Source organism: Drosophila elegans, unplaced genomic scaffold (assembly GCF_018152505.1).
Source record: "Drosophila elegans isolate 14027-0461.03 unplaced genomic scaffold, ASM1815250v1 contig_397, whole genome shotgun sequence".
In the NCBI taxonomy this organism is placed as follows: Eukaryota; Metazoa; Arthropoda; class Insecta; order Diptera; family Drosophilidae; genus Drosophila; species Drosophila elegans.
Genome location: NW_024545782.1, coordinates 1,271,030 through 1,294,080, shown reverse-complemented (window position 1 = coordinate 1,294,080; position 23,051 = coordinate 1,271,030). Strand labels below are relative to the sequence as shown.

At 39.8% G+C, this 23,051-nt stretch overlaps 1 protein-coding gene across 1 annotated transcript; it reads right to left on the bottom strand.

The window, feature by feature from the left end:
• Positions 1–140: 140 nt before the first annotated feature.
• LOC108141708 (pickpocket protein 19) lies at positions 141–22,608 on the bottom strand. Its single transcript, XM_041708790.1, has 5 exons — positions 21,362–22,608; positions 21,150–21,282; positions 21,029–21,082; positions 20,723–20,965; positions 141–481 (listed from the first exon to the last, which is right to left on the bottom strand). The coding sequence occupies exons 1-5, from the start codon at positions 22,313–22,315 to the stop codon at positions 156–158; spliced, it is 1,710 nt and encodes a 569-aa protein (XP_041564724.1). The 5' UTR covers positions 22,316–22,608; the 3' UTR covers positions 141–155.
• Between the last annotated feature and the right edge of the window lie 443 nt (positions 22,609–23,051).

Below are 23,051 nucleotides of genomic sequence, written 5' to 3'. Positions count from 1 at the left end.
CAATGAAGATGTCAACGTACGGCAAGGCCTGCGTGAATTGTGAATGTAAAAAATGGGTTGAATGGTTCGTTAAGTTATTGGGACAGTTTTTTATTAAACCACTGTTCGCTTAGCAATAAGTTCTTGCATATATATTTTTTATTAGCTCACATTATTCATTTTGTAATACCATACTTTTTTGCAAATGTTAATCGTTGCCAATTTTGAAAGTTTGCCCTCTGTTTGAGCTCCTCTTGTTGTGCCTGCTCCGCCTTTAGTTGCAATATGTAGTTCTCTAATATCTGACTAGGGGTATTTTGTTGAATGTTTAACCTCGAAGAGGGGACGGTTGTTTCCATATTCATCTGCCGTCGGGTCTGCCAGTACCGATGCAGGCCATCGATTGCAAAGGCCGGTACCTCAATACACAAAAAGTAGGCCAACTCCATGCCACTTATTAAGGAGCAGCCAAGAAACAAGCCGGCAATCCCACCAAAGCTAACTGAAATAAAAATGTTAAGTTTATTTTTTAGAAAAAATACTGTAAATAAAATATTTCACAATATGATCGAATGGTCCTTTCCATATAAAACTAAACATGCCTTCATGATAAGCTTTTATAATTTATTACAATTTGAACTCAACATACTAATTTGAACTATGGTTTTAAAGAAGGGCGTAGTGTTTTTAAAATTTTTTTGTTCCTTTTTCTAATTTGAATCTACAATATTATTATTATTTTTTTTTATACCCAAAGAGCATTATAGCTTCAGTCAGTCAGTCGCATTAATTTCCGACCCTGTATAACAGTGGTGCTCACGCTCATATATTCATAATGAGCACATTTGTTTTGTAATTGTAATTGCACACCGTATAGGAAGATGCCGGCAGTATTGGTAAGCTTGCTTCGCCATACACTAACAATTTTTTGATTCCTTGCGTATCATTTTCTTACTGTTAGGCAACAACTTTTTTTTTGGATCGCCAATTTGTTTTAATTCTTTCCTTGACTCTACACCAAGAGTGCTCAAAACTGCGTTATGGCAGTGCATTTATCTACACATCTAAAAAAGTTCACAAACACAAGTAGCGAATTCACCGACCCAACCCGCGTCTACGCAACCCAGAAAGAGTTGATGCGAGATACCTTAATACAGGCTTGATGCCAGCGGATCCTGGTTTCGCTGAGCCAGTTTGGAAACAAACTGCAAAATGTCTGGGCGTGTTGTAAGAGCAAGCCACATAGCTCCCCCACAGCAGATTGATATAAGGTTGCAAATCAACTGGAATCCTGCAAAGGACTTTGAGATGATGGATTTAATCCTAACCAGGTCCTCTTTTGATTGACAGGCTAAAAGAATGTCGTCTACATTAACAAGGCTTAGCGATAGATTACCTTTTCCACTTTGCAGGCAGGGTTCGTTCTCACAAGCAACGAAGCCGAGCTTAACTAGGACACTTTCGAGGTTTGAGTTTCATGCTCTTCCTGACTGCTTCAAACCATTTATCGCCTTCTTGAGAAACAAACTCTTCTTTGGACGTCTCTAATCGGCTTAACCCTCCGGATGCCTGATGTATACCGTCTTGTTGAGGTCGCAGTTTAAATGCGCCGTACAAGCGTACATTTGAAGTACATTTGAAGTAATAAAGCGCACACTCTGCAGTCTGCAAACTTGGAAGTAAGATTTCTGGTAATTAACACCATACTACTGAGAGCATCCCTTTGCAACCAGTCGCGCCTTGAAACTCTCTATTTGGCCATCTTTGTCCCGCTTTACATTGAACTTTCATCCAACCGCTCGCTGATTTCATGGTAAGTCTGCGACCTGCCAGGTGTGGTTTGCCTGAAGCGAATCATATTTTCTTTGCATGACTTCGCGTCACTCTGACGCATTCGACCCTAGGATATTAAATTGATTTTTGGGGCGACCAGGTTTTCCAGTCCGGATAAACTTTGGCCGACCTGGCCCAACACTATACGTCCTCACCCTCATCCTCTATGTTCTCGTCCTCATCCTTTTCGTCATAACCCTTGATGTTCTGACATTCTTTTTTCAGATATATTTCCCATATTTGTCGGAACTCTCATTAGAGCTGTCATCCTCGTTTTGCTCGAAGCAATCATATCTGTCCCCGGAAAAAGATCGAAAATGGCATTATTATCGTCAGATATCGACTTCGCGTTTCTCATCCACTATCCTTGCAGTTAAATCATAAAGACAGTAGGCCTTGGCTGCTGTCGGTTATCCAACCATGGTATACTCATTGCCTTTATGTTGAAATTTGCTGCCTTTAAGTGAACCCTTATTCAGGGCAACAGTAATTGAATCAAAAACCTTTAAATGGTTAATATATGGCTTTTTACCGGTCATTGCTTTTTGTAGACCGATTTCGCAAGTAAAAAGCTGTGTTAAGAGCCTCAGCTTAAAAGGATTTAGCTAATCCTGACTCTGCGAGAAGGCCCTTTCAGCAACTCCGTTCTGCTGGGAAGTGTATGCTACAGTAAGCTGCCTAGCGATCCCGTTGTGACTCAGAAAGTCATAAAATTCTTTGTTGACGAATTGTCCTCCGTTGTCGCTACGAAGACATTCAGCTTCCTATCAGTTTGCCGCTCAACCAAACTCTTGAACTCCTCGAATTTCGATAGCACTTCATCCTTCCTGCGCAGGAAGTAAACGAAAATCGTCCTGAACTTGTCGTCAAGGAGAGTTAGGGAAGACTTTGATTCCACCAGCGATTGTGTGGGAAATGGATCATCAGCTCCAACAACTCCTTGGCTCTGTTTGAGGTGGCTGCTAAAAACAGCTGTAAGTGGATCTTTCTGAGCTTTCAGAGAAATTAAGGTGACCATATCTCTTGTGCAATGCATTCGCCTTTTTGCAGTACCTTGGCATTCTTCACTCCGAACTTCACCAAGCACCTGCTTTTCAACATGCATTTTTGGAACGTACAGTACACTTTTCAGAGCTAATGTACATAACTCTGTCCGCTCTTGCGATGAGCATATGCATTGTGTGCCATATGTGGACGGGGAAAACTTACGAGCTCTGTACCACAAGCTGTGCTTTAATCTCCAGCTGAAAAAACGTGCGAGAGGAAACGTCCGGGAGAATTTATCACACAACCAAAGCGCGAGAGAAATTGTCAACTAAGCTTGCAGCTTTTGGGTATCGAATCAAGCGCTGCAGTATACATAAATACGCAGCTCTATAAAGAGAATTAAAAAAAAATTTAAAAAGGCAATAAAAAGAACAAGCGTCGACTGCTCTCCGCTGTTATTACCTGTCGCGGTCTTGTGCATGTTCGTTGCACTGGCAAAGAGCGCGTTTACTGCATCGAGAGGATAGAAGAGCTTTCTTTGATGCACGCCAATCCTCTCACCACCTCTTTAAATGCTGCTAGTACTTGCGCTTTGGTGGGTAGAGAGACCACCTTTTCTGCATTCGCTCTTAATTACTTTGAATACACTCTCTTCGAATCTCTAGTTAAGATATTTTTATTATTCTTTTTCTGTTCTTTCAAAACATTTTAAAAATCTAAAATTGAGCTTGCGCCACTAATAAACCTTAAATATCAACATGTCGAATGAAACATAACTGGTAGCTTGATAAAGGTAATTCGCAATTTCGAAAATGGATTAAAAGTTGCTCATATCAATGCACAAAGCTTATTACAAAAAATTGATGAGTTTAGGTCAATTTTTATTCAGTCAAATGAGGATATGTGATATATGATATGTGCGACTTGTCAGTTATGTGTGATGGCTACGATGTTTATCGTGCTGAGCGTGCTAGACTTGCTGGTGGTGTCGCGATCTATGTTAATAACAAACTTAAATGTAAAATAAAGTAGGAAAATTCAAATGATAGTTCAATAGAATTTTTAATAGTGGAAATATCTGGCATATGTAATACGAAAACACTGATTGACTGCATCTGTCGAACGAACAGTATAATACCATACGAATTCGTCCTTGCTTCCATTGCGGATTTATTAGCTGACATTATCCTAGCAGGTGACTTCAATTGCAACCTCTTAAAGGAAAATTATTTACTTGGTGATTATAGGACCTTTTCCTGTTAACGTAATATTTATGACCTTAATTTAGACTATACAACTCATTCTTTTAAGTATAGGGACTATAAAAATATTGACTATCGATTTCTGGAACTAGAATTAAATGTATGTGACTGGTTTACTATTTATCGTAATAACAATGTTTATTGTCAATTAAATGTTTTGAAAAGTAACATAAAGTACCTATTTGAGAAGTTTATGCCATTTAAAACTAAAGACACAAGGCCGAGGAATAACCCGTGGTTTAATCATCTAATTAAAAACATTATTTATCAGCGGGTTACGGCTTATGTTAAATGGAAGCGATACTTTACTGACGATTTTCATAAACAGCTTAAGATGGCTAGAGAAACGGTAGCCAAGAAGATACACTCAGTTAAACTGTCCCTCCATTAAACATAAATGGAAAGAAATGAATAGCTTAAGAATAGGTAAAGCAACACAAAAAACTGATCAAACTGTCAATGTTGAAGAACTTAACCCCAAGTTTTCATCCATCGATGTACCTAAAGCTTCGTGTAACATATACCTGAATTCCAGAACACACTGTGACAATAGTTTAAGCTTTATGTGCATTAGTCAATGTGATGTCCTTGCTTGTGTTCTTAAAGTAAAGTCCAGTGCTAAAGGTCTAGACAATATTAGCTCAAAGTTTTTAAAAATATTATTACCGTTTATTTTGCCGTATATAACCTTCATCTTTAACACTTCTTTAACTACTTTTTCCTTTCCGACGGTATGGAAAAGACCAAAAATAATTCCGATTTCAAAGGTCAACAATGACTATAGACCAATTTCCATCCCACCTTTTCTTTCCAAAGTTATTGAAAACCTTGTATCTGTACAGATACAATGTTTCCTAGAAAGCAACTTTTTAATGCACAATAAAAAGTCAGGGTTTCGTAAAAGAAGAAGTTGTATCACGGCCATAAATGACATTGTAGAGGATATCCGCCAGCAAATCTTCCTGACTCTTCTAGATCATAGCAAGGCCTTCGATTCTGTGAATCAGAACACTCTTAGTACTAAACTAAGAAATCTTTTTAATTTTTCAATCTCTGCAGTCAGGTTGATTAGGTCCTATTTGTCCAACAGACTTCAAGCCGCGGGAAATAATATTTCCAATTTTAAGCATGTGTCAAAAGAAATTGCACAGTGATCCGTACTAGGGCCTCTGTTGTTCGCAATCTACATATGTAAACGATTTACCCAGTGCCCTGTCCGAATGTGAAGTGCATTTATTCGCTGATGCCGTACAAATCTATGTTAGTAGTCAGCAATAGCAATAGAATGTTAGAGGCAGTTCTATGACAATGCAACTCCTTCCGGGACGTCAACCTCTTTAGTTAACTTTTGTGTCTTACTATGAAGACTCGGCTTTAAAGGTACGATTCAAGCAACTTGTGAAAGTTTTGCCGAAGTAGGAGCTGCGTTCTGTCAAATGTTGCATCATGTGTTGAAGAATTAGTGTTTACAAGAGCTTGGATTAGCATGAGAGGAGGCTTATCTTTTCCTGACTTCGGAATCATAATTATAATACATTTTTTTCCACTGTGCGGAAAGTGACCCAATTTTTTTATAGCATTAAAAAGTTTTCTGATGTAATCTATTACGCAAGCTGGGAGTTGTGTTACCATTTTGGGTGTGATTTTTTCAAGCACAGGAGATTTATTTGACTTTAGATGCTCCAGGATTCCAGGATTCTAAAAACAGACATATAGACAGGTATTGTGAACGTGTCTGCAGCTTCAGTTGGCTTAAAAACGTTGTAAGGGTGTTTTGCGAAAAAGTTCGTATTCCAAGAGCCATCTTGATCTCGCAACGGTGTTTCAGCTGGAATCGGTGGGCTTATATTAGGATGAGCTTTCCAGATCGGGAATCTTGTGTTTGTAGGTGATAATCAATTAAATTGACTGTTTATTTGGGTCTGATGTCCAGTAAGTTTGTCTTACTGGCGAGACTAATTCCAGTTCATTGCTTTGTTGTTTATTGCAAGGTTGTCTGCCCTTCGTGTTTAGAAAGCCAGGTCCCAATGAGTGTGCTCTACAAGTCACCTGATACTAGGAACAGGTCTCCTAGTGAATTAAATAAGTGCAAAAATTGGTTTTCGGTGACAGGAAGTCGAGGAGAACGGTAAACGGCTAGTGAGGTCATACCACAGTTTGTATTTATGCTTATTGTTGTAGCCTGTAGGTTCTTTTGTACGCTGGAAGCTAATTGAGTTTTATACGTTTTATACCAACTTTATTCGTGCCATAGAATATATTATTATTAGTGTAGAAATTGGTTTTGCTTGTTAGATGCGTTTCTGAGATTGACGTAATGTCCATACCGATAGAATTATGTAGGTTGGTAAGTATTTGGATTTTGTTTCCTCATTAGCCCAGAGATTGTTGTCTGCATGAATGTCAAGAAGTTCATGAGGCTTTGTGGCACAGAGGCAATCAGTATTTCTATGTCATTGGACGTTCTTGAAGTATTTGTTTCTGGTACTGGATATTTTGTTGTGATTGGAACCATACCTGGATACCAAAGAGTGTTACCTGCGTTTGCGTGTCTGGGTGCCCTTAATGGAGGGTACAGGTGAGACCGCTGGGGCAGTGTTAGGATTTTTTTTTTTATTTATGCATTTTATTTATTGAATCTTCTCTGAAATGAGACTAACAATAAGTATATAAAATCTTAAATTAAAAAGCTATATCTGACAGTCAAGTTGACTGACGCGGGATGTAAGGGCTCTAATAACTATTGCTGAGCTGGAAGGTCATTTCGTTGCAATCGGGTCCGGTTGGAAACCCTGGCTAGGCCCCTGGCGAGCTGGTTTGGATGAGAAGTTAGCTTGGTGTGGTAGGACGCCTTTTGTTTTGAAATTTCATCTTTTACGGGTAGAACGCCAAGATCTCTGTGGATGTTGTCGTTCCGAACATACCAAGGTGCCCCAGTGATAGTTCTCAGGATTTTTGATTGTGCTCGCTGGATAATGTCGATGTTACTGCTGCTCGCGTTTCTCCACAATTGGGAGCCGTAAGTCCAGACTGGCTTAAGCGTTGAATTGTAGAGCAGAACCTTGAAGTCCAGGCAGAGGGGTAGCGAGCGTTTATGAGCCAATGGAGGTTATTGGATTTTAGTTTTAGATGAATTTTCTTAGCTTCGATATGTCTCCGCCATGTAAGTCTTCTGTCAAGGTGGACGCCAAGGTACGTTACATCGTCAGCTTGTGGAAGTGGCGTGTTATTCAGAGTTAGCGGGGGACACGTTTGTCTGTTAAAAGAAAACGTTATGTGTTTACACTTTTGCGCATTTATTTTTATACGCCAGTCTGATAACCACCTCTCCACTACCACGAGATGATCATCTAGTTGTGCTGTTGCCTGAGTTGGGCATTTGGACCGACTTAAGATCGCGGTATCGTCTGCGAATGTAGAAGTAGTTAGCCGCTCGTTCGTGGGAATATCTGCGGTGTAATGGAGAAATAGAGTTGGACCAAGGGCGCTACCTTGAGGAACTCCAGCCTCTATCGTGTAATCGTCGGATATTGTAGTGTTGCATCTCACGGCGAAGGCTCTGTTGTAAAGATACGATTCAAGTATCCTGTGAGTGTTTTCCGGTAGTAACGTTCTGATTTTATGCATAAGGCCATCGAGCCAGACTCGGTCGAAAGCCTGCGCAACGTCAAGGAATACCGCACTGCAGTATTCCCGAGACTCGAATGCAGTTCGTATTTCTGTTGTTAATCTGTTAACTTGCTCTATTGTTCCATGGCTTTCTCGAAAGCCAAATTGATGCGCCGGAATAATGTTGTGCTCTTTCAGATATGGGATTATGCGTGTCAAAAGGCATTTTTCGAGCTGTTTTGACAGACACGAAAGTAAACTTATCGGTCTATATGAGGCTGGTATTGTGTGATCTTTTCCTGGCTTTGGGATCATTATGATTACCGACTTTTTCCATTTTTTTTGGGAAGTAGCCAAGTCGTGTAATCCCGTTAAATAGTTTACAAATTACCTCAACTGCACAGTTTGGGAGTTCAATTAGCATCTTAGGAGTTATTAGATCACCGCCTGGGGCCTTTTTTGTTTTTAGTTGCTCGCTGATGACTTTTACAACTTCGTTTGTTTGGAACAGAATTGGCGCCGTCTCAGTTCCACCTCGAATTGACGGCGACGGTAGTGTGAATGAATTATTTGCAGGGCTTGGCTGAAAAACATTTCGAAGGTGTAAAGCAAATGTACAGGCTCTGTCTTTGTCGCTTCTGGCCCAGCTGCCTGAAGAGTCTCTTACGGGAATTACTGTTTCGGCCGGCGCACTTAGATTTGGGTGGGCCCTCCACAGGGGATGCTTGGTGCTGGTGGGTGAAAGTTTCTCAATGTACTGGCGTTGTGCTTTTTCTTCTTCGTCCCTTAGAGCCCTGGTAAGTCTGCGACCAGCTTCTTTAAGACTATGTTTTGAGGATGGCAATCTGCTGGTTTGCCAAGCACGCCTCAAACGTCTTTTCTCCAAGACAAGCTGTTCGATTTCAAGGTTAGTTTTGTGTTGGTGTGTGTGCCCATCCCTCCCTTGCGGTGTAGAGACTTTGGCAGCTGCGACGAGTACAGACTCCAGTGCATTGGCATAGCAATCGATGTCCTCCTTGAAGTTGAGCTGTGGACTTAGTTCGATGTGGAAACTTACGTAATTTTTGAACTTCAGCCAGTTGGTTCGAAGCGACCTCAGCCTGCAAGGGTGCTCGATTAATTCCGGGCTTTGAAGAAGAGTTATTAGCACTGGTGAGTGGTCCGATGATAGATCCAAAAGCGATTTTGCAGATATTAGATTGCGAGAAATATTTTTTGTCACAGCAAAATCAATTAAATCAGGTAGTTTTCTAGGATCTGTTGGCCAGTATGTAGGACTGCCTGGTGAAACGTAATCCAGTTTGTTGCATGTTTTGATGAGTGCATTATACAGTTGCCTTCCTTTGGGGGTAACAAGGCGGGATCCCCAGTGTGTGTGCTTGGCGTTGTAGTCACCTGCTGCTATGAATCGCTCTCCAAGTGAATTGTAGAAGTCCATGAATTGGTCTTCTGAGACTGTAAAGCGGGGTGGGCAGTAGACAGCGGCAATGGCAAGGTTGCTGGTGCCCAACTGTAATTTTATTGATGTAGCTTGCAGATAATTTTTTGCAAACCGTTGGTGAAAGTGGTGTTTGATACGGTCTCTTATTAAGATGCCGGCTCCGCCATGTGCTTTACCATCTGGATGATCGGTGCCGTAGAACGTGTATCCTCGTATTTGAAAGTTATATTTGCTGGTGAGATGCGTTTCTGCCAGCAACATAACGTCGATGTGATTTTCGTTCAGAAATTGAGTTATCTCAGGTTTATGCCCTGAAACACCGTTGGCGTTCCACAGAGTTATTCGGAGGCTAGGCATAATTTATTAGGACTGCTGAGCTGCAAGCATTTGTAACAAGATATTTTGGTTTTGCATTAGAGTTTGCATGGTGGTTTTCATGAAGGACATAAATTCCATCATATTTTGTTGCAAAGTTATCATCATAGCATTTTTCGAGCTGTTTTGACAGACACGAAAGTAAACTTATCGGTCTATGTGAGGCTGGTATTGTGTGATCTTTTCCTGGCTTTGGGATCATTATGATTACCGACTTTTTCCATTTTTTTTGGGAAGTAGCCAAGTCGTGTAATCCCGTTAAATAGTTTACAAATTACCTCAACTGCACAGTTTGGGAGTTCAATTAGCATCTTAGGAGTTATTAGATCACCGCCTGGGGCCTTTTTTGTTTTTAGTTGCTCGCTGATGACTTTTACAACTTCGTTTGTTTGGAACAGAATTGGCGCCGTCTCAGTTCCACCTCGAATTGACGGCGACGGTAGTGTGAATGAATTATTTGCAGGGCTTGGCTGAAAAACATTTCGAAGGTGTAAAGCAAATGTACAGGCTCTGTCTTTGTCGCTTCTGGCCCAGCTGCCTGAAGAGTCTCTTACGGGAATTACTGTTTCGGCCGGCGCACTTAGATTTGGGTGGGCCCTCCACAGGGGATGCTTGGTGCTGGTGGGTGAAAGTTTCTCAATGTACTGGCGTTGTGCTTTTTCTTCTTCGTCCCTTAGAGCCCTGGTAAGTCTGCGACCAGCTTCTTTAAGACTATGTTTTGAGGATGGCAATCTGCTGGTTTGCCAAGCACGCCTCAAACGTCTTTTCTCCAAGACAAGCTGTTCGATTTCAAGGTTAGTTTTGTGTTGGTGTGTGTGCCCATCCCTCCCTTGCGGTGTAGAGACTTTGGCTGCTGCGACGAGTACAGACTCCAGTGCATTGGCATAGCAATCGATGTCCTCCTTGAAGTTGAGCTGTGGACTTAGTTCGATGTGGAAACTTACGTAATTTTTGAACTTCAGCCAGTTGGTTCGAAGCGACCTCAGCCTGCAAGGGTGCTCGATTAATTCCGGGCTTTGAAGAAGAGTTATTAGCACTGGTGAGTGGTCCGATGATAGATCCAAAAGCGATTTTGCAGATATTAGATTGCGAGAAATATTTTTTGTCACAGCAAAATCAATTAAATCAGGTAGTTTTCTAGGATCTGTTGGCCAGTATGTAGGACTGCCTGGTGAAACGTAATCCAGTTTGTTGCATGTTTTGATGAGTGCATTATACAGTTGCCTTCCTTTGGGGGTAACAAGGCGGGATCCCCAGTGTGTGTGCTTGGCGTTGTAGTCACCTGCTGCTATGAATCGCTCTCCAAGTGAATTGTAGAAGTCCATGAATTGGTCTTCTGAGACTGTAAAGCGGGGTGGGCAGTAGACAGCGGCAATGGCAAGGTTGCTGGTGCCCAACTGTAATTTTATTGATGTAGCTTGCAGATAATTTTTTGCAAACCGTTGGTGAAAGTGGTGTTTGATACGGTCTCTTATTAAGATGCCGGCTCCGCCATGTGCTTTACCATCTGGATGATCGGTGCCGTAGAACGTGTATCCTCGTATTTGAAAGTTATATTTGCTGGTGAGATGCGTTTCTGCCAGCAACATAACGTCGATGTGATTTTCGTTCAGAAATTGAGTTATCTCAGGTTTATGCCCTGAAACACCGTTGGCGTTCCACAGAGTTATTCGGAGGCTAGGCATAATTTATTAGGACTGCTGAGCTGCAAGCATTTGTAACAAGATATTTTGGTTTTGCATTAGAGTTTGCATGGTGGTTTTCATGAAGGACATACATTTTGTTGCAAAGTTATCATCATAGTTTCCATGTTACTTTGTGGCTGTCCCATGGCCTGCTGTATGTTATCAGTTTTCGGCTCTATGTGAGCTGTGCCTGATCTTAGAGCACTGGCGTAGGAAATGCTGTTGGTGGTAATTGAAGGGCCAAATGGCTGCTTTTGCGAAGAAAACTTCCGGTGTCGTTTGTGATTTCATGTAAATGTTCTGGCGTGCCGTTGTCGCTCTTTGCATCCGACTTTTCATCTCCTTGTAGACTGGACAGCCTCGGTAGTTTGCTGTGTGGTTTCCTTGGCAGTTTACACACTTTTTAGTGAGAGAGTCTCCCTTGTTGGCAGGGCAGGGTTCGGAGCCGTGGCAGTTACCACAAGCTACACAAACTGACCTGAGGGTGCAGTAAGCCCTGGTGTGTCCGTATTCCTGGCAGTTTGTACATTGCACTGGCCCGTTCCGTTTGTGCGGCTCTTCAACTGTGATCCTACGGTGCAGAAGGTACTGCAACTTGTAGATCGGGTGCACTGCGTTTTTTTTCAAAGTTCTGCTGTCTGGCTCCAGCTCGACTTTGAAAAGGGGTTGCGGCTTCTTGTTTTTGTTCATAATGTTTATAACATTTTTGGCGCAAAAACCGTTTTCTTTTAAAGCCTCTATAATTTCAGAGGGGGTCACATCGGGTTCTATTCCCTTGAGGACAACTTGAAAGCCCTTGCAACTTTTCAGCTGGTACGTGTAGTAATTCTTTTTGGCATTGTTTAGGTACCTCGACACTACTCGGAAATCATCTTCGGTTTTGGTTTGAAGTTTGGTTTCGCTTATATTCCCTTTCATAAGCGGAATAACATGAAAGTTATCCTTCCCGACAAGCTCAACTATTTTATTGACTAGGACGTTGGAGATCTTCTCCCGAATAAAGATAGCTGGGGGCTTAAGTTTCTTTGGGGCTAATTCTTCGTACTCTGTTTCAGGCTCCCCCAGAATGAAAAATCTATTTTCATTTAATGGCCCGAGATTTTCAGGGCCTTTGTTGGTACGGTTTATTTTGGGCATATTGCCGTCAGATTTTTTTGGGGGGGTTAGCTTGCGCTTGGAAATATTAATATAGCGATTCATGCCTGTCTGCATGGTCGAACCCGCTTGCGGAATTGTAATTTTTTCTACCGTAGCTTTGTTTTTGCAGTTTGACCCGATTTTTGCACTTGGTTGAGTTGTTGCTTTAACCGCTGCAGAAGAAGAGAGTGGAGTCGTTATTGCATTGTTGGCGACAGAGACCGTTGTAGTTGACGTAGTAGTTGCTGTTGTTGTTGCACTAGGTGGCAGAAGCTCGGTTGGAGTTTTGCATTGCTCACACCATGTTGTTTGTGCGGTGAAAAGCAGGGCGGGAGAGCAAGAACTAGCTCTCTGGTTTTCGGCGGTCAGTAAACTTGCACTTTCTTGCACTTTCGGTTCTAGAGTATTACTTGTGAACGAGAAATAAGCATTGTTTCGGGCCAAAGAGAGACGACGTTTGTCTTGCTCACTCTGAATTTTTTCACGGGCTTCGTCTTGTTGTTTTGGCGTTGAGTGCGCTGATCCACGTTCTTACTCATTTATTGATAGAGCGTAATATTAATTAATTAATTAACTAAAACTTTAGTTTACGATATGCGAATGAGCATCTCGAATCGCAAAACCTCGCGTTTATAAATTTTTTCGAACGCTTACGACTTAGTGGCTTATTGTTTTTCCGGAGCGTTAAGAAAACACGTGTACACGCGACCGAAGTAGTGAATTGTTGTGTTAGAAATCAAAGGCCGATTATTATACCCTTGCAGAGGGTATTATAATTTCAGTCAGAAGTTTGCAACGCAGTAAAGGAGACATCTCCGACCCTATAAAGTATATATATTCTTGATCAGCATCACTAGTAGAGTCTAGCCATGTCCGTCTGTCCGTCCGTCTGTCGGTCTGTCCGTCAGTCTGTCCGTCTGTCTGTCTGTCCGTCCGTTTATATGCAAACTAGTCTCTCAGTTTTAAAGCTATCTTCATGAAACTTTTTTCTTTCTATTGCAGGTAGTATATAAGTCGGAACGAGCCGGATCGGACGACTATAGCATATAGCTCCCATAGGAACAATCGCAAAAATAAATGAAAAAAAATTATAATTTTGCTGTATTTTAATTTTTTGTTTAGTTCTTCGACGTTTAGTAATAGTTAAATATTTCCGATTTACGGTTTAAATTCCATCAAAATCGGACGACTATAGCATATAGCTCCCATAGGAACAATCGGAAAAATAAATGAAAAAAGTTATAACTTTTCTGTTTTTTAATTTTTTGTTAGGTCCTTCGACATTTAGTAATGGTTAAATATTTCCGATTTACGGTTTAAATTATATCAAAATCGGACGACTATAGCATATAGCTCCCATAGGAAGAATCGGAAAAATAAATGAAAAAAATTATAACTTTTCTGTTTTTTAATTTTTTGTTCAGTTCTTCGACATATAGCAATGGTTAAATATTTCAGAATTATGGTTTAGATTTTATCAAAATCGGACGTCTATATCATATAGCTCCAATAGAAATAATAAAAATATATAAAATAACTATCAAATAATTGAGCTGCTAATCATCATAGCTTCAATGTTTTTAAATGTTTTTAATGTTTTCAAAAGTGTTAAATTCTTGCAATAGCTGCAAGGGTATATGAACTTCGGCTTGCCGAAGTTTGCTTTCTTTCTTGTTTTTATTCTGGAATTGCAAAAGTTCTTTTAAGGTCTTGTACACCGGGCATCCTCTATAGTTGGCAGTATGGTTACCACCGCAGTTTCCGCATTTCCTCACTTTTGCGTCGTCATTATTGGCTTTGCAGGATGCTGTGGCATGTAGGTCTCCACATAAAACTCACACTGAGCGCAGGGTGCCCTTGGCAGTGACATTATCAATGCTTACTCTTTCACGTAAGTAAATGGGACGCGGCTTGGTGGTATGGGTACTTGTTGGGGCTCTATTTCGTCGTCATTGTCCAGTACGAACTTATTTTCGTTAAGAGGGTTTTTGATCTTGACCAATTTAGAAACGTTTTGGTTTATTTTGGGTTGCGTACTGAGCTAACGCTTTACATTTACATACCTATCCATGCCAGTTTGTAGCATAGGGCGGTTTGATGCATTTTCAGTTTGTAATGACAGTACCAATAAGCTTAAGTCGGCATTTGTAGGTGGGCTTCAATGTGAAACCGAAGCTCTTGCCGAGCTTGTTGTTGCAGTTGTTGTTGTGAGGGCGGAACTTACCGTTGTAACAGTGCAGGTTGATAATGACCCAGTTGACGTGTTTATGCTTACTTGCATTGTTTTGGCAATTTCTTGCGGAGTAATTGGCGTCTGAGAGCACCAAAGTGTGTTCTGCAAGCCGAGGGTGCGGGAGGAACCGATTTTTCGTACTCTTTGGTGCTTTTCGGAAAGTAGAAAAAGAAAAATGCGATTCGTCGATCGGTTGGGAGCCTACGTTTGGCTTCGGAGACTTCTGGGTACGGCGAACCCAATTTGGTGCACTTTTCGATCGTTTTGGTGGGATGCCGCTTGTATTTAATTGTATGTTGGCACATCCAATTGATTTTTCCACGTTGACATCGTGGTCAATTTTAATATATGTTAGGCATAACCAAGCTTATGAGCGCCCATAAGCTTTTTTTCGCGTAACTAATTATTTGTGATTATGTTTTATTTTGACTGGCCCTTTTTCCTGAACTTGGCGGAGCGATTAAAAATACGAACGCTCTACTCGACTGTCCTCGATTTACGTTGGCATTTGACTTCAGTTATTAACTCCGTATATTAATGCTGGCTGTATGGCGTTACATATAGCCGTGAGATATGAAATAAGGGAATCGCTTTAAAAATAATCGTTGCAGTCGGTAGCTAATGCTGTACTGCCTGGGCGATGCGAGCGCTCGCGTACCCAATAACTGTTTTAAGTTTTATACTTTTAAGCTTAAATGTACAACTCCAGCCAATCATTTGCTGATCTAAACGTAAACCATCTAAGGCAAAGCGGGCTCTCTGGATCTGTCCTTTATAACAGATTACGGCGGCAACAACCACTCTTCGTTTCGACTTCCAATACATGTAATTGTAGTTCAAGCTGATCTAACTCATGTTTCTAAAAGCTTCTCAGCTTTGTGTGTAAGAAACCGTTTTTTTGCCTTTTCTACACCTACTACTTTCCTTGATAAGTGAAGTATGTATATAAAATGACTTCTCAACTGCCTCTTGAGTTCTTTTTACTGAGAAATGTAAAGAAATGTCATCAGTGCCAAAAACAAAGCTTTAGACGAAATAACTAAGCGCGAGCTTTTCCCTCAAAAATAAAATGGAAAGCAATAAACCTAAGATAAACCGTACCAACAAAGGCACCGAATTATCCGAGTCATTTATTTAATAACAACAGATTTTTGCTCTATGCGGAATCTGAAACAAACCTGATGGAACCTGTAGAATTAACTTCAAGAAAAAGAAAGCCCTCAAGAAAATAGTACCCGATGTGGCCCCCCAAAATCACAGATACTTAACAGGATAATGAATTCCTTGCCAAAAATGTGATGAATATGATGAACAAAAATATAAGGCCACAACCACTTTTCAAAGTCGAGCTGGAGACTGACAGCAGTATCTTCGGCAGAGCAAACCCTTCAATCACCACCAACGGCATCTTCTATGCCAATGCTCTTATAACAACGCACGCTGAGCCGAGATTTGAAAACATCCAGCAGGCCTTGGGACAGCCACAGAGCAGTATCGAAACTGTGATGATTTACTTGCAACAAAGTATGATTGTCTTGATCTCAATCACTTCCACTTCGTACTGAAACAGATACGGAGATAATTATGTTTCAGCCAAAGTTGCTAAGGTTATCAAAGAGCAATTGATCTCCTCAACTCACCCAAGACTTGGAAACTTCCTAAAAAAGTGGAAAAAATCCGTTTTCTCAATGATACCGAAGCCTAGTAAAGCCTAAAGCTTTGTACAGACCAATTAGCTTACTCTCGTGTCATTCAAAATTATTCGAAGCGCATAATTTCAACTCTGAAAGCGCACAATTTTATTTTAAAGTCATGAAACCACTAGTCAGCAGAATAACATCAGAAATACGATACGAAATATAGCAGTTTCGGGAATACAGCAGGGCAAGCCTTGACGTTGCACAGGCTTTCGAACGGGCTTGGATTGATTGTGTAATGAAAAAATTAAAACGATCTTGTCTAAATACACTCGCAAGTTACTTAAGTCGTACCTCTACAATAGAGTCTTCTCAGGGAGATACACTATCAGACGACAACGTTATAGACGATGTAGTTCCTCAAGGGAGCTCCCTTAGTCCAATTCTGTTCATTCTATACACAGTGGATATTCGCACGATACCGCGAGCATTGCTCGGTCCAGATACCCAATTCAAGCAACAATACCACTTCGTGGTATGGGAGCAGTGGTTGTCAGACTTGCGCATAAAAATTAATGTGCAAAAGTGCAAACATATAACGTTCACTCTCAATAGACAAACGCGTCCCCCACCATTCCTGAATAATACGCAGTTTCCACAAGCTTCCACCTTGACAGGTGTCTTACATGGCGGAGGCACATCGAAGCTGATAAAATACATCTAAAACTAAAAATAAAAAAAAATAGCCTCTACTGGATGATAAATGCCCGTTCTCCCCTCTGCCAGGACTACAAGGTGCAGCTCAGCAAAAGATATCAGAGCCCCTTATAATCTTGCGTCCGTCATTATACCCTTGCAGAGGGTATTATAATTTCAGTCAGAAGTTTGCAACGCAGTGAAGGAGACATCTCCGACCCTATAAAGTATATATATTCTTGATCAGCATCACTAGTAGAGTCGATCTAGCCATGTCCGTCTGTCCGTCCGTCTGTCCGTCTGTCAGTCTGTCCGTCCGTTTATATGCAAACTAGTCTCTCAGTTTTTAAACTATCTGCATGAAACTTTCCCAAAAGTTGTCTTTCTATTGCAGGTAGTATATAAGTCGGAACGAGCCGGATCGGACGACTATAGCATATAGCTCCCATAGGAACAATCGGAAAAATAAATGAAAAAAATTATAACTTTGCTGTTTTTTAATTTTTTGTTTAGTTCTTCGACGTTTAGTAATGGTTAAATATTTCCGATTTACGGTTTAAATTATATCAAAATCGGACGATTATAGCATATAGCTCCCATAGGAACAATCGGAAAAATAAATGAAAAAAATTATAACTTTTCTGTTTTTTAATTTTTTGTTTAGTCCTTCGACATTTGGTAATGGTTAAATATTTCCGATTTTCGGTTTAAATTATATCAAAATCGGACGATTATAGCATATAGCTCCCATAGGAAGAATCGGAAAAATAAATGAAAAAAATTATAACTTTTCTGTTTTTTAATTTTTTGTTCAGTTCTTCGACATATAGCAATGGTTAAATATTTCAGAATTATGGTTTAGATTTTATCAAAATCGGACGTCTATATCATATAGCTCCAATAGAAATAATAGAAATAATAAAAATATATAAAATAACTATCAAAAAATTGAGCTGCTAATCATCATAGCTTCAATGTTTTTAAACATATACGCAGTAAATCATAATTTTAATGTTTTCAAAAATGTTAAATTCTTGCAATAGCTGCAAGGGTATATGAACTTCGGCTTGCCGAAGTTTGCTTTCTTTCTTGTCTTGAATGTAATACAGCTTACTAAGAAATAAATTCAATGTAAATTATACAAAAAAAAAAAAATTTTAATTTAAATCAACACTCATCTTGAGACTAAGTTTTCCGCAGCTTATGGCACAGTGTGGATTCCAAAATCAGAAATGAAACACGACTTAAGGCATCTAGGTACCTCATTTTGCTGCCACTTCGATGTTCGATGATGTAGTAAAAGATTTGGATCGGATGCCATCTGACAGTCTTAATATTTTCATTGAAGAGAATGTTAATTTCACTCGCCATTAACGAAGTGGAATTAAAAAAAACAAGAAAGGAAGCAAACTTCGGCAAGCCGAAATTTATATACCCTTGCAGCTATTGGAAAAATTAAATATTCTTGAAAACATTAAAATTATCATTTATTAGCGTATACTTTTAAAAGCGTTGAAGATGTGATGATTTGCAGCTTAATTATTCGATAGTTCCTAGGGCAGCTATATGATATCGTCTTCCGAATTTAATAAAACTAAAAGCGTAATTCTAAACTGTCAAATGAATTTTTAAAAAAATTTACAAAATAGAAAAGTTAAATTAAACAAAAAAAATGTTTGATATATTTTTATTGTTATCATGGGAGCTATATGATATAGTCGTCCGATTTGATGAAATTTAGTTCTAAAATATTTAATCATTACTATATCTCGAAGAACTAAAAAAAAAATTAAACAAGAAAGGAAGCAAACTTACATATACCCTTGCAGCTATTGCAAAAATTAATATTAAAATATTAATATTCTTGAAAACATTAAAATTATGATTAACTTAAGTATAGATTAAAAGGCTATTAAGGCTATGATAAAAAGAGAAGTTACATTTAAAAAAAATTATTTCTTATATTTTTTTATTGTTTCCATGGGAGCTATATTATATACTCGCCCGATTTTTATAATATGTAAACCGTAATTCTAAAATATTTTACCATTACTAAATGTCAAAGAAATAAAAAAAAAAATTTAAAATAGCAAATTATATTAATTATAGCAAAGTTATAATTTTTTTATATTTATTTCTCCGATTTTTCCCATGGGAGCTATATGATATAGTCGTCCGATTTTGATAAAATGTAAACCGTAATTCTGAAATAATTAACCATTACTATATGCCGAAGAACTAAACAAATAATTAAAAAACAGCAAAGTTATAATTTTTTTTCATTTATTTTTCCGATTGTTCCTATGGGAGCTATATGCTATAGTCGTCCGATTCGGCTCGATCCGACTTATATACTACCTGCAATAGAAAGACAACTTTTGGGAAAGTTTCATGCAGATAGCTTTAAAACTGAGAGACTAGTTTGCGTAGAAACGGACGGACAGACCGACAGATGGACGAACAGACGGACATGGCTAGATCGACTCTCCTAGTGATGCTGATCAAGAATATATATACTTTATAGGGTCGGAAACGTCTCCTTCACTGCGTTGCAAACTTCTGACTGAAATTATAATACACTCTGCAAGGGTATAAAAAGCGTTCTCGATCTGAGAAAACTTCTTCTTGATTTCGGTAAATTCGCTCTCGGCCTACCACTGAGCACTACAAAAAACACAGTTTTGCTATGAGCGCCGAACTCTCGTACCGAAACCCGCGATCAGAACATTAGTTTTTTATCTGCCAGCTCTGTTTAGTATAGATGCCAAGGCCCTACCAAGACATTTGTAAAATTTTTGGAGTGGCTCTAATTAAGAACACAAATAACAAGAAAGAAAGCAAACTTCGGCAAGCCGAAGTTCATATACCCTTGCAGCTATTGCAAGAATTAAACATTTTTGAAAACATTAAAATTATGATTTACTTTCGTATATGTTTAAATACATTGAAGCTATGATGATTTGCAGCTCAATTATTTGATAGTTATTTTATATATTTTTATTATTTCTATGGGAGCTATATGATATAGACGTCCGATTTTGATAAAATCTAAACCATAATTCTGAAATATTTAACCATTGCTATATGTCGAAGAACTGAACAAAAAATTAAAAAACAGAAAAGTTATAATTTTTTTCATTTATTTTTCCGATTGTTCCTATGGGAGCTATATGCTATAGTCCTCCGATCCGGTTCGTTCCGACTTATATACTACCTGCAATAGAAAGACAACTTTTGGGAAAGTTTCATGCAGATAGCTTTAAAACTGAGAGACTAGTTTGCATATAAACGGACGGACAGACGGACATGGCTAGATCGACTCGCCTAGTGATGCTGATCAAGAATGTATATACTTTATAGAATCGGAGATGTCTCCTTCACTGCGTTGCAAACTTCTGACTGAAACTATAATACCCTCTGCAAGGGTATAAAAAGAAAAGCTAAAGCCGAGTTTCCCAACTCAGTATCCATTACGCCGCTAACCTATTTCAAATTAAAAATACACTAGAAATTTGGCTGTGCCAAAACTATAAGCTAAGATCGAGCAAACTTTTGCAATAAGCTTGCACTGCGCAGGCATAACTAGAATTTGCATATCAAATTATATCATATTGATCCAAATGACTTAATTTCTTTTTACATTATTAGCTTATACTTTTGAAAACCGTCTTTTAAAAACGGTGCACATGAACAAATTCATTGACTAGGAATAAGAATTTGTGAACAAAAGTCAAAACCACAACATGACTTTGAAGATTAGGGCTAGGTTATCAGTTAGTGCTTTTAGAATTAAGAAATGTACTTTCTATTGGACTAAAACAATAAAAATTTTTGTTTGGTATACTAACCCATTAAGTCTACCCAGCCAAAGACAAGGCTTGTGCGATATACCATGAGGGTCTCGAAGCGGTAATGCACATCCAAATCCACATATGAGGAATTAGCATAAACGTCCGGTGGTAAAAATGCGGGGCGGACATCGTTGATGTAGTTGAGAGAGTAGCAGTTGCGAAAGCACATGCAGGACATACCCTCGAAGTGGTTGCGCACAAAGTCCTTTTCACCAGGCTGGTGGGAGTAAAGAAGCAGGTCTTTGGGTGAAGACTCTGGGTCAGAAGAAGGGGCTTGGAGGATAACATCCGGTTTGTACTTACGGTTGTGCTCCGCCAAGCAAAGCAAATCCTGCGCCCGGCACGACCGATATTGGCCTAGACAGAAATATCAAATATAGAAATGGTCGGAAAATCTGTATAGTTGTCAGCGAAACGTGCTCACCCGGTGGAAAAAGCAAGTCCATTGTGCAATTACAGTAACGGACAAGGTACTCCTGATGGCACTCGGCTTGGCAATTCTCAATCATGTATACGTAGCCCTGCAGGGACTTGAAGTCTTTGCTGTGGCGCTCATCCTTTGAGTATTCGAAAAAAGGGAAAAAATAACTGCTTATAGAGACTGACTTGATCAAGTAACAGTTGCCTTTAACTCACATCGAACACACACTGGCGCTGGTCGGAGCGAACTCCCCGTGTATCATTATCATAGAAGTAGATGACGGGCTCGATCTCCAGGGTCGTTTCCGTATTAGCGGGAATGTAAAATGGATTGCTGTGCCACACAAACGGCTCGGTTACCATGACATCGATGCCCTTCAATGAGTCCTTATCGTTTTTTCCTGGCCAGTACTTAGAGGCATGAAGAACGACCCTCACTGATAGTGCGCTCATGGGTCCCGCCGATCCTGTGCGCCAAGGCCACATGGGATCGATGAGCTGCATTCTCCTCCCCTCGTCCGTCTCTACGGAGTTGAACGCCCAGCACAGTCCGTTCTTGCTGCGCCGCTTCGAAAAGATATCGCAGCAGTTGTATGCGTAGTGCCGCCACAGGCAGTCTGTGAACAATTCATCGCACCGCCAGGTCATAAAATCCACCACTTGACTAAAATTGATGTAGTTTAGCAGCTCCGTTGGTTGGTTGCGCAACCGTTCAAAGGACTGAAAGTGGCCAAAGTAGGCATCGTCGTAGGTGCCAACGATTCGTTCAAAGAGGGACAGTTGCACAATGTCGCTGACGTTCGACATGAACCTTGACTTCGCCTGAGACAGACGATGCCAGTTGAGGCGGTTGCGGTTGCAGATCGTAATCACCGGAAAGGGTATGCGGTACACCGGGTACCGAGTGCTGTCCACCACCGTCTGAAAGTGGGCAGCGTTGTAGCGGGCCGAGAGTATCAGGCACACGTAAACCGCCCCCAAGAACGCCATTACAAAGGTGCAAAGCCAGACTAAGCGCTCCCACCTACTTGCTCTGGCACTGAGAAGCCGATCTAGTCCATGTATGGTAGTGCGTTTGCCGAATCGCATAGCCAACTGCCAAGCGGACTGTGCAAGGCTACTGGGAAGCGATGGCTGTGGCTTTGGCGGATTAAAGTAAGCGAGTGTCATGTCGGCATAGGAGTCACTGAGCCTGGACGGAAAACAGGCCACGATTTTATACCACTTCAAACGTGTGCGTGCTGAAATGCAATGGTAACTAGGGGCCGTTTACGCCTTTAAGTGTCACAAAACGCGGTTGACGTGTTGCCCCCTATTAGCCAAACTGTCAACAAAAGGTCAAGTAAATCGATTGCTTATTCCCAAAAGATTTAACGTGATTTGCGGCTGATAACCAGCTGAAGGGGGAATTCCCAAATATTAACAATGTTCCACAATTTAAAAAGATTCCAAAAGCAGATTCAATTAAAGGAGCAAGTAAAGTAGCACGACTTTTTTAATCGGAAATTAAAGAAAATGTGTCAGATACACTAAAATAATATTTTTCTAAAATATAAACATTTTTTTTCTATATCTAATAACAAATATATTTTATTAAAAGAAAGTTTTCTAAAAAAAGAATTTTTAGAAAATACTTTTATATATACTTTTTTTTCTAATCATTCTCTATAATTTTTCATTTTTACAAGAAATATCGCTTTCACTCTTTTTAATTAGGAAGTTAATTTTCTTAAAGGATAGTCTAGGGGGTAAATGTTTTGAAACATCAAACATTGCGTATTTATTAAAGTTCCGGGCTCAAATCTATGACAAGATTACCAATTTATTTTCTCTTTTTATTTTAAATTTTTACGGAGCTGATTTTAAGAGACTTGTTAAATAAAGCTATTTGATTGTAAACATTTTC